At 38.0% G+C, this 12,516-nt stretch overlaps 1 protein-coding gene across 4 annotated transcripts in view; it reads left to right on the top strand.

Annotated features, from left to right (window-relative positions):
• LOC103032158 (transcription activator BRG1) overlaps positions 1-12,014 on the top strand; it is a 35,592-nt gene extending 23,578 nt beyond the window's left edge. For 2 of the 4 annotated variants that reach the window (XM_049479128.1, XM_049479126.1), the window contains exons 21-33: positions 462-548; positions 1,473-1,519; positions 1,967-2,133; positions 2,956-3,119; positions 3,925-4,152; positions 5,343-5,420; positions 5,555-5,773; positions 6,103-6,359; positions 6,497-6,602; positions 7,676-7,777; positions 7,936-8,068; positions 9,345-9,481; positions 9,870-12,014. In XM_049479128.1, the coding sequence (XP_049335085.1) occupies positions 462-548; positions 1,473-1,519; positions 1,967-2,133; positions 2,956-3,119; positions 3,925-4,152; positions 5,343-5,420; positions 5,555-5,773; positions 6,103-6,359; positions 6,497-6,602; positions 7,676-7,777; positions 7,936-8,068; positions 9,345-9,481; positions 9,870-9,908 (1,764 nt within the window). In that variant the 3' untranslated portion in view covers positions 9,909-12,014. Of the gene's footprint in view, positions 1-461; positions 549-1,472; positions 1,520-1,966; positions 2,134-2,955; positions 3,120-3,924; positions 4,153-5,342; positions 5,421-5,554; positions 5,774-6,102; positions 6,360-6,493; positions 6,603-7,675; positions 7,778-7,935; positions 8,069-9,344; positions 9,482-9,869 lie in introns of all 4 variants that reach the window. The other 2 variants (XM_049479127.1, XM_049479125.1) reach the window with 1 other exon arrangement.
• Positions 12,015-12,516: the final 502 nt, after the last annotated feature.

The following is a 12,516-nucleotide window of genomic DNA, read 5'->3' as shown; positions in this document are numbered from 1 at the left end:
ACAGAAATATCATGATATTAAAAATCCATATCGTGATAATAGGGCTGTTCTGTCTTAAAAGTAGTCTATTATTTACTGTGAAGCTTTAGGTGTATTTATTGTATAATTGTTTTAGTTTGCAGTTTATATGCATGCACTAAATATTCTGCAATATTATTTGCTGCATTATATTATTTTATGCTGTATTATTTATTTTTCCACATTATGATTATTCTGTTATACTATTATACTATATTCCTGAAATGAATTAAATATTTTAGTTTTTCTATATCGCCAAGTATATCGTTATCGCAAAAATACCCTGAAATATCGTGATATTATTTTAGAGCCATATCGCCCACCCCTAGTGTGTAGGTGTATGTGTGTTCTATAGGCCTGCTAAACATATGCTCATGAATTGTACATGTAGTGTTACTGTACCATCATAACCTCTTGTGTCTATGTTAATGCGTGTGTTTCAGGGTAAAGGTGGCACTAAAACTCTGATGAACACCATCATGCAGTTGCGGAAAATATGTAATCATCCCTACATGTTCCAGCAGATTGAGGTATGATACCCTGAGACAGTTATGTTTTATGCTACACAGCATTTCTTATTACAGTTATTGCTTTATTGCAATGCTCATAAGTAGGGGATTCTCAAATGCATCTCGATTCGACGTAGACTGTACTAAATCGATTTACAAATGCCAAAAATCGATTAAGACCTGCCAAGATGTGTGCAACGGGTACACATTTTGGTCTCTTTGTACGCTTGTACAATTCCATGTTCTAAAGTATGCATATCATTTGATTTTGCATGTCCCTAATGTTGTCCCAACATTTCTGAGTGTGTTTGCGGCCGTTGGTGTTCTCGCGCTGTTTGCGTTTAGCATGAAAGCTAATCCAGCAAGCTACCTGTCGAGCCATCCTCTACTTTCATCCAAACTTTTGAAAAAGCCTCACTGTTATGAATACTCTCAGGCACTCTCAGGCATTCTCTCACTCTGTCTTTCTCTCTCTTACTGACTCTTGTATTAATCTTTTGATTCATTTAAATAACTATGCTTTTTTCAAGAAAATAGAAATTGACTAAAGAGCCTATTAAATAGTGGGATTCATTAAAAGGATCATTACAGATACTTTACTTTAAAAGAACCAAATAGTCATGCATTGACGAAAAAGAAATCCTGTATAGAAAAAAAATACATTAAGATTATTTTAGGATCTCATCGCAGATCTCTGAATCATAATCAAATCGAATTGTAAGGTGTCGAGATTGCCACCCCTACTTATACGTTTGTATATAGAGTAGCCGTCTGGCCTGTTAGCTTTCTACTGAGCTTTGTTAAACAAAACCTAGGGATTTGTGAGTATAGGAGAACTCATAAAAACATTTTCCCCCTTCTTTTTTTTTTCCATACTAGTTTTTGGCTCTGGAACCTCTTAATGTCGCTCTTCATGCATTGTATTATTGTTGTTGTTTTTTACAGGAGTCCTTTTCAGAGCACCTGGGATTCTCGGGTGGTATAGTGCAAGGGTAAATGTCTTCACAACATATAGGACTCTATCTTAGGCACATCGTTCATTGCTATCTTACACTCTTGGCAGATGTGTAATTTGTGCCTGCAACGTTTAAACAGCAACACAAGCGCATCCCCAATGCACGTATAACCCCACTTGTTTCGCACACATGCACATGAGCAGTGCACAAACCACATAGCAAATGTCATTTACATCAACAATAACGAGCAGGTCTGTTTCCTCTGCTGAGATGTCCAGGTAGCTGCACCATTAAAATAGCAATGCAGCAAAGTCAGAGTGCACCTGACTCTTAAAGAGAATGCACATTACGCCCAAAACACACCCATGATTAATTAAGAGAATTAGTAGGCATACTTTTCCCCTGAAAGAAGTGCATGTAGACTGTATAAATTTGATATTACAGTAAAATTTTAATATAACCATGACCTCATCTCTTAACCAGTGCTGACCTGTATCGAGCATCTGGGAAGTTTGAGGTGCTGGATCGGATCCTGCCCAAACTCAGAGCAACCAATCACAAAGTGCTGCTCTTCTGTCAGATGACCACGCTGATGACCATCATGGAGGACTACTTTGCTTACCGCAACTTTAAATACCTCCGTCTGGATGGTAAGACCAGGAGAAGATTACATTCTGTTATCTGTTTCTTTATCTGCCTAAGTTCATCTGCCTGTCATTCTGTCGAAGCATACAGGGGTTGCACAATGAAACTGAAACACCTGTCATTTTAGTGTGGGAGGTTTCATGGCTAAATTAGAGCAGCCTGGTGGTCAATCTTCATTAATTGCACATTACACCAGTAAGAGCAGAGTGTGAGGGTTCAATTAGTAGGGTAAGAGCACAGTTTTGCTCAAAATATTGCAATGCACACAACATTATGGGTGACATACCAGAGTTCAAAAGAGGACAAAATGTTGGTGCACGTCTTGCTGGCGCATCTGTCTTTGTGATGTATCAAGAGCCACGGTATCCAGGGTAATGTCAGCATACCACCAAGAAGGACCAACCACATCCAACAGGATTAACTGTGGACGCTGTAAGAGGAAGCTGTCTGAAAGGGATGTTCGGGTGCTAACCTGGATTGTATCCAAAAAACATAAAACCATGGCTGCTCAAGTCACGGCAGAATTTAATGTTCACCTCAATTCTCCTGTTTCCACCAGAACTGTCCGTCGGGACAATAAATTATTGTGGTCTAAAACCAGGTGTTTCAGTTTCATTGTCCAACCCCTGTATGTTAAGGTAGAAATCTATAGTTCTATACACTGACACATTTCACAGTGTGGACATATAATATAAAACTACTGTCAGAAAAGCAAGGTTTTAAGGAGATAATAGAAACATGTTCTTGGAATGTATATAACACACTATCTAAATCTAAATAAAATCTTCATAAAATTAGGGGGTTAACTGGTCTTCTTCTGTTTGCAGGGACCACTAAAGCAGAGGATCGGGGCATGCTGCTGAAAACATTTAATGACCCTGAATCCCAGTATTTCATCTTCCTTCTGAGCACCAGGGCCGGGGGGCTGGGCCTTAACTTGCAGAGTGCTGACACAGTGGTCATCTTTGACAGTGACTGGAATCCTCACCAGGTAACACAACATTGGGGAAATTGACAAACACCAAGACCAGTTTGAAAGATGATACACTATACTGCCAACAGTATCCACCTCGATTGTTCTTGAGCTAATCTGAAGGCCTCATGAAGTTTGGAGGTCTGTAGTGATTGCATAATGTTGGTGACCTCTGTGAACTTTTCACCTCAGCATCAGCTGACCCTGCTCTGTTATTTGTGGCATCCTTACCTGTTCTTTACACTGATGTTTGTAGAAGCAGTCTGCATGACTTGGTGCTTGTTTTTATACATCTGTAGCCATGGAATGATTGGAACCTGAGTTCAACGATTTGGATGGATGAGCAAATATTTTTGGCAATATAGTGTATTTATATGCTAAAAGCAATAGCTCTTTACAAAAAATATGGAAAAGAGCACTGCTTAGAGAAATACAGAGTAGATCAATCCCTACTGCAGGTTTCTGCATAATGACCAGCCTGGGAAAACCGATTTCCCAGCTTTCCAAAAGTTATTGCCAACCAGGGAGGCTCGAAAGCTATCCTTGCAAGATATTTCTACAACTTCTTCAGCCAATAAGAAACAGCAACTGTATCTTTTAGGTTGTAAAAGCTACGCTTGGCTAGGCTAGGCTGTGCTAAGTGTGCCAAATCTGAACCTATTCTTTATATCTATATAAATATCTATCTGTCTATGTTCCACCCACTTTTACCTTCAATGTGAACTCAGTCTTTGATTATTAGTACTTTTTGGAGAGCTTTATGTCTTCCACTGGTATGTCTGACTTCTTTTCTCTTCTCTTCTCTCTCTGTGTGTGTGTGTAGGACCTGCAGGCGCAGGACCGTGCTCACCGCATCGGTCAGCAGAACGAGGTGCGGGTGCTGCGCTTGTGCACTGTGAACAGTGTGGAGGAGAAAATCCTCGCTGCTGCCAAATACAAGCTCAACGTGGATCAGAAGGTCATCCAAGCCGGCATGTTTGACCAGAAGTCGTCCAGCCATGAGCGCCGTGCCTTCCTACAGGCCATCCTGGAGCATGAGGAGCAGGATGAGGTCTCAGAGCTTAAAACTTAAATTGTTGTGATTTCTTCTATTTTCTTTATGCTTTTTATTGAGCTCCCTACCTACCTAACAATCCACATGTATCTACCCTCAAACCCATCAGAACACTTACCTTACTGACCTACCTCACTTACCTACCAACCTATGCAAACATCCATCCATCTATTTACCCTACCTCACCTACGTTTTGGACTTAACTAATGACCCGTCTACCAACAATGCCTACCATATCTAAATAACCACCCAACCAGTCTACATATCTTACCAATGCACTTATATAACCAACCATCCTACCTTCCCTACCTAACTAACAACCTAAATAAACTACCTAACGATTCCCATTACAACTTTACCTATCTACCTACCATCCTACCCATCACCTTACTTAACCTACCCATCAACCTACCTACATTACTGACCTTCATACCCATCTGCCTATTAATCTATCTACCTTGCAAATTTACAGCAACCTAAATAATCTAACACTCAGGTTCCAACTTTACCTACCTTACTACCAACCGATCTACCTTACTAATCTTTCCACCTTCCTACAGTCTTACTACCCAAATCTAGCCACCATCCCAACCATCTACCTAAAATATACTTCACCACACACCTACCATCCTTATCTACCTGCCTAAATACGTCCTCACCTACCCATCATTCTACATACCTTACTGACATACCTAAACACACAAATTTTATGTTCCTTACCTATCTAACAACCTAAATAAACTACCTAACGATTACCTTTACACAACTTACCTATATACCTACCCCTCAGTCTTCCTACCCATCTCAAGCCACCCACCCACTCACCTACTTAACTATCTACCTACCTAACAAACATACCTAACCACCAACCTTCCATCCTTATCTACCTAACATGCCACGACATACCTAAACAAACAACCCACCCACCTACCTAACAACCTAAACCACCTTACTACACCTTACTACCCACGTACCTAACTAAATAAAATAAACCTAAGCCTAAATACCACCCCAACTACCTACCCATCCCCTACCTACATTATTTAATAACCTACATACCCACCCTAACACCGCCTACCTGTCTATCTGCCTTACCTTTTACTGCAACTCTCTACCTATCCATCTAAGTCTATAATAAAATGAAAACCTATAACCTTTAATTGAACTTCTTTCCCCCATTCCGTCAGGAGGAGGACGAGGTTCCAGATGATGAGACTGTAAATCAGATGATTGCAAGGAGTGAAGAGGAGTTTGATCACTTTATGGTTAGATGTTATTTTGCTTATTCACATGTTGCACTCAGTTCATGTTTTAGTAGCTGGTTTTCAGTTCGGTTCAAAGTTCAGTTCGGTTGTGTGTAGCTGAGCTGAGTTGAGTTGAGTTGAGTTGTCTCCGGCAGCGGATGGATCTGGACCGCCGGCGGGAGGAGGCGCGGAATCCGAAGCGCAAGCCTCGTCTGATGGAGGAGGACGAGCTGCCCACCTGGATCATGAAGGACGATGCCGAGGTGGAGCGGCTGACCTGTGAGGAGGAGGAGGAGAAGATGTTTGGCCGTGGATCTCGCCAGAGGAAAGAGGTCGACTACAGCGACTCGCTCACTGAGAAACAGTGGCTTAAGGTCAGAGATCACATGTCCGACACATGGTCACGGATTAGATCACTGTATTTTTTTTTTTTGCAATAAATAAAATTTTACAATCAAACAGTAATTATGATGTTTGACGGGGGTGCCAAACTTTTCCATAAGACTATAAAATTAGATATACATTCTATATATAAAATAAAACACATGAAAAGTATTTTTTTTCATTTGTGATTATTTATTTATTTATATATATATATATTGTCCAAACAAAAGTAGTTATCATGACAGACCTTGGATCTGTTTTGGCGAATAAAGTGTTTTAGTAGTCTTCTAGTGGTCTGTTCTTCTCTCCCTCCATGTAGGCTATAGAGGAGGGCACCCTGGAGGAGATTGAGGAGGAAGTGCGCCATAAGAAGACCACGCGAAAGAGGAAGAGAGATCGTGACCTGGACGCAGGCCCGTCCACCTCCGGCACCCGCAGCGGGAGGGACAAAGACGAGGAGAGTAAAAGACAGAAAAAACGTGGACGTCCCCCTGCAGAGAAACTAACCCCCAACCCTCCAGCCCTCACAAAAAAGATGAAGAAGATTGTGGATGCCATGATTAAATACAAAGAGAGGTGAGACAAGCACACTAAGCACAGACCATTCATCTAATCTGCTTTTCCTCCACTGAGCAAATGCAGTTTCACCAGTGATGAGTCATAAAATACCTATTTTAATATTGTTGCACCATGTCCATCTAATATTGCAGCAGTAATGGCCGCCAGCTTAGCGAGGTGTTCATCCAGCTGCCGTCTCGCAAAGAGCTGCCGGAGTATTACGAGCTGATCCGCAAACCTGTCGACTTCCGCAAAATCAAGGTAAATATACATACACTTCTGCATGCATATACATAAAACTCACACTGTTTTAATACTGTTTTAGAAAGATTCTACAGGAATTACTAGTCAATATCAGTATTTGTTTTGTAATTATTATTTCATATTTTTTGCACAATGTTGGATGAAAAACTACATGCCAGCCAATAACCACAAGGGTGTGCAATAGGACCCTAAAATATTATTACAAAATTTCAGGGTATTTTTGTTTTTTTACAAAAAAAAAAATCAAATGTAAAGCCTTTGGATGCTGGGGTGTGATGGTGGGTGAAGTATAATGGGAAAGGGGTTTATGGTCATAAATGTAAAAAAAAAAATGGAAATATGCAATTACAGCTTTACTTTCTGATGTTATAATTTCCAAAATATATATATTATTGCAAAATAAATATTTTAAAAAATATGCTAATGCAACAAAATTAATATATTTTTTTTATATTGTGTAAACCTAAGAGTTTCATACATTCAGTAGAAACCAAAAAAAAACAAAAAGGTTTCTCTATTTCGTAAACAGTAAATTACCAAGACAACATTAAAAATATCCAAAAAATAAAGTATTAAAGTGATGGAACAACAAAAATCTAAACCAACACTTAAGTGCAGCATATTTGGTGAATAAAACTACAAACAAACTATTAAAAATAGATAAAATAGCAAAACAAATACAAAATAGACTGCTTTCATGTCATTTTATACGATACAATGTGGCCTACAATGTGGCACTGAATTTTAAGGTGTTCGAAATTCAGTATATAGGTTATCTTAGAAACACTGCAGTATTTCTGTTGTTACAGTGTATTATTTAACTTCATTCTCAGTGTTTCTGAATTGATTTAGAAAAAAATATATTTTGACCACAATTAGCAAAAGAAGGGTGCAGAATTAACAAAACAACATTTCATACTTTTAAGCACAGCAGTGGATCAATAATGCTTTGGGCTTGTGTTGCAGCCAGTGGCAAAACACTATAAAAGATAGAAATGAAAAAGTAATATTGCTTAAAATATTATAGAAACATGGCATCAATAACTTTACGTTGTTTTTGTTCTGTGCAGGAGCGAATCCGTAGTCATCGCTATCGCAGTTTGAATGATTTGGAGAGGGATGTAATGCTGCTGTGTCAGAATGCTCAGACCTTTAACCTGGAGGGCTCTCTGGTGAGAATCCACACACACATGTGAATGCTCACATATATACTAAGCACACTTCCATCTGATCTCAAATTACTTAAAAAAAACAAATAGTAATAATAGTATATTTTCTTCCTTTACATTTTTAAGCCAGTCAGATAACTCGAGCTGTTCTGTGTGCTCAGATTTACGAGGACTCCATCGTGCTGCAGTCTGTGTTCACCAGCCTGCGGCAGAAGATTGAGAAGGAGGAGGAGAGCGAGGGAGAGGAGAGTGAGGAAGAGGAGGAGGAGCAGGATGAAGGCTCTGAATCTGAGTGTGAGTGTGCACAGTGGCGCGAGGTCAGAGCTTTCAGAAGCTGTGTTCAGATTCAGAATCGCTTCCTATTACAGAATTGAACTACACTATTGAAATGTGTCACCTAGTTTGGTGATTTGCCGAAATTCAAACACACACATGCACACACACACACACACACACAAACCACCAACCTGTGTTTATTCACACATATTCACTGAAAAAATCTAACAATCTCCACCATAACAATAAACTCGAGCCCTTTCTCCAGTGCTTTCATTTCCAGTCCTTCTCTCACTGTCTGTCTCTTTCATTAAGAGGGTGTGGTAACTGAGTGCAGCCATAAATATAAATATATCAGTAAAATAACATACTATATATTATAGGCAAAATGTTCACATATTTAGCATGTTAAGAGCATTACTAAAAAACCTGTTTATTTTATAGATTTTTTGGATAATGTGCAGCATGGGGAGGGGCTAGGGGGCGCACGTTCAAATGAGATTATCTTTACATTTAACAACCCTTATAGTCCACAAGTGAATATCAATAATCCATCACAAAATGTAGTGCACTGACGAAGTACTGTAGAATTTCTAACAGATACAATTACGCAATCATTATAGTGTTTTACCTCTGAAGAAACTGCCCACAACTATTTCAGTTAATCTTTTTGCAAGGACAGGTACTATTTAGTATTTCAACAAAAAATAACTTTATAATTTTAGAGAAGCACCAAAATATTTGGTTGATGCAATTTGTCTGAAACAAGGGAAAAGATCAAATAAATTATATGTGAAATCAACACTGCTTGTGTTCATTTAAAACACAGACAATGTTGATGTAACACTGGTAAATTTACTCTATAGTTTTGTAATTGCTATATCTATAATAATTTATTCAGTAGTGAAAAAAGTGGTAAAATGAGCAAAAAACAGTTCAGTTCAGTTTTCGTTTTTTGGTATTCGTTATTTGTCTGCAGCCAAATGTTTTATTTTATTCAGTATTAGTTTCAATCACAAAGATTTTTTTACTTTTTTAACCACTTTTATTTTAATATAGTTTGGATACAGAACTCTTATTATACTTTCTGTACTTTTTCCTGTGTTATTCGTAGTTCAGTGTGGTGTGGTTTGATCTCATCAGGCATCTCTGTGCTCTTGAATAGATCAGAGACGTTCGGTTCACGGCCAGAGAGACTGAAGCTGAGTCATCAATTATGTAAGGTGCTGGTGATGCTGATTTTTGAAGTGCTGTGAGTATTTTTGCTTATTGGAATGGATCTGTGGTTGTGCAGCTCGCTCTGTGAAGGTGAAGATCAAACTGGGCCGGAAGGAGCGCAGTGTGGAAAGGGGAAAAGGCAGGAGGAGGGGCGGGAGGACCAGAGCCAAGCCTGTGGTCAGTGACGATGATACTGAGGAAGAGCAAGAAGAGGTAAGATACACCTGCATAGCTATAGCACATGTTATAATTACCTTATAATCAAATTCGGTATTATCATTTTTTTAGTCAACATGAAATCACTGCAGCTATAATGATAAGTAAAGCTTAATGCCTTTTATAAACTTATAATTTGTATTCTGTTAATAAAGTGTCCAATGTCACAGTGAAGTAATGGGAGCTCATATATAAGCATACAGTATATGTGTTAAAATAACTAATCTCTACAGTTATAGACTTGCTTAAGTGCAAAATTAAGGAAGCAGTCTCTGATTACCACAGATTATTCATAAAGAAATCCTTAGCTGTTTTTGTATTAAAGCTGTAATTAATTAGTTTTCTAAAAAAAAAAAATCTTGAGCTTCTGTTTCATATGTTTCAGGAACGCTCCAACAGTGCCAGTGAAGAAGAGCAGGGATGAAGAAACTATCCTGCATAAAATACATGTCTCCTACCAGGTTCAAAAGTTTAAAGCCTCAATCAGGATGTTTCTAGGCCCAAAGAATCATCAAATCAAATCAAATTTATTTGTATAGCGCTTTTTACAACTGGTGTTGGCACAAAGCCGCTTTATAGAAACATGATTACAGGACAAAGGATCAGGCAAAAACATTAAACATACAAAATACAGAAGAAGACTGGAGATGTGTGTTTTTGTAGCATCAGCAGAGCAGAGATGATTCTGTATGCTTGTTTTCAGATCTAACAGTTTTATTGTATTTTTCTGGCCCATTTCTCCATTATTGGCCTTTTTTAACATGTAATAGTGCAAGGACTGGGCGATACATTGAATATTAATGTATAAATTGAATAATAATGTATAAATTGAGTTAGGATTGTAAATATTATGAGAACCTAAATGTGCCTCATCCTGTGCTATTTAAAAAAATATGTGCTCCTTTTTTGGTAAAGGATTTGTAAAAATCACAGCAGTATCACATACTGAAAATACTGTTAACCTGACCTCTTTTATATTAGTATTCTTCTTTTGCTGAAGAAGTGTCCCTCAGAACACTGTCCCGCATATTAGATAGATGTGATAGATAGATAGATACTTTATTGATCCCAGAGGGGAAATTTTGGAAATCGTTATAGTGTTTCCCTGCTTCCAACTAATGTATTGTGTGAATTACCATACTATGCTTATATTATATAAATTACCATACCCTGCTTATATTATATGAATAACCATACTCTACTAAACCTGAAAAATCACCCACAGGCTATGAGCTAGGCTTGCAGAGCAAGCTGGAGTACAGGCTATGCTAACTGCTAACTGTTAGCAATTTGTTGCTAACTGCTAGCTGTGTTCATTTACTATGGCTAATGTTACTATATGATAATTACAACCTCTTTATTGAGGTAATACAGGCATTTTAACGGAGGAAACACAGTAAAATGTGCAGTATAGCTCTTAAACTATTTTTTGCCCAAAAAATACAGAGAAATACCAAGATTTTAGTTTTTTATAATTCCATATAGACAAGGTTCTCTCGTACATTCAATTCATCACATTTTATTCATCGTATCGCCCAGTCCTGCATACAGATTCAATAAACTTCCTGATTGGAGCTTTACACAGACTGATCACAGAGACTGGACCTGGCCAGTCTATATACAGTACTTGGGATTTGTTCACAGTGTGGAATTAGGTGAATTAGTTTAGATAGCTATAACTAATTTACCTACACTGTTGTATCTAATGAAAACAATGTGTCATCCAAAACCAAAATGTGTGCTGTTAGTGAAACGCTTGCATGTGCATCAGTGTTTTAACGTGAATGCAGCTTGTGGACCCATAAGTTTTTGTTTTGTTGTGCTTCTTAGTTTTTTTTTTACTATGAAACATCGCTTCTGGCTATGAACTGGGTGAAGATACTGGAGTGTGTGTGGGTGTGTGAATCATGAAGCACAGTATTTAGTTTATGGTATTGTGCTGATGTAAGATTTGGGGCATTTTTAGTCATATGATTGGTACACAACAGTGTAATGTCCAGCTGCATGTGTTTCAGTGCTTAGTGCTCGAGTTGTTAATATGTCGTATTAGCTTTTTCCCCCCAACTTAAGGTACTTTAACTAAAATGTTAAGACTGTCACCAAGATCGTGTGTAAGCGAACCATTGAGCTCCATGTATATGAACCCGAATCCTTAAAAAAGTGTGACACCACCGTCTGACGCACAATTGGTATAAAGGATAGTCTTGACGTGTAAGCTGCTCTGGATAAGAGCGTATTTTAGATCAATTATAATATGGATGTTGTTTTTGAATGTGCACTGCTTTGTAACAGCATGCTGAATCGCTGTAGCCTTACCCATGAGTTTTACTTTTTGTAGAAATGTAACTGGATGTTACGTAGATTTTGTTCATGTTTTTAAGAAATGAAGTTGGAGGACGTCTCCACTGTTGTGGTGATGTCAAAACAGTGACCTTGCACTGCAGAGAGCAATTTTTTTCCTGTATTGTTTAGTCAGCGAGTGTCAGTGGATGCTCAGATATAACAATAAAATACTGCAATACAGCATTTACATCCGTTTCTGATTATCAAACAAGCAAACTGTATTTCTCTTGGACTATAATTTTTGTTATTTATTTATTTATTTATTTTATTATTATTATTTTTATTTTTCAAAAAATAGGTGCACCTAGAAGGAAGAGTCGGATTTCAATGCTATTCGTAAGGAAGGTAAAGGTTACCAGAAATAATGCTTAATTAAGAAATTAGATTGATATGGGAAATATTTATTGAGCTACACATACAGAAGATGTGTGTAATTTAACATGCCAGATGTCTCGTCACAAAATTGTGTAGAGGTTCCTAATGGTGTCCTGCAAAACTCTATTTCATACAGCTTGAATATTTCTTGCATCACAAATCCAGACGCCCTGGTGTCATGTTGTGGGGTTAAATTTTTATATTATGCTGGATCATCTTTGGTCTTTATTACAGGAATTTTGAGCTCTATGTAAAATTAAGGTCCAACCAGTGGTTTGCCTTTTCTGAACTCACACTTCGAACGATGCTTGTCC

Source organism: Astyanax mexicanus, chromosome 5, assembly GCF_023375975.1.
Source record: "Astyanax mexicanus isolate ESR-SI-001 chromosome 5, AstMex3_surface, whole genome shotgun sequence".
Classification (NCBI taxonomy): Eukaryota; Metazoa; Chordata; class Actinopteri; order Characiformes; family Acestrorhamphidae; genus Astyanax; species Astyanax mexicanus.
This window is presented reverse-complemented; position numbering and strand designations above follow the sequence as displayed.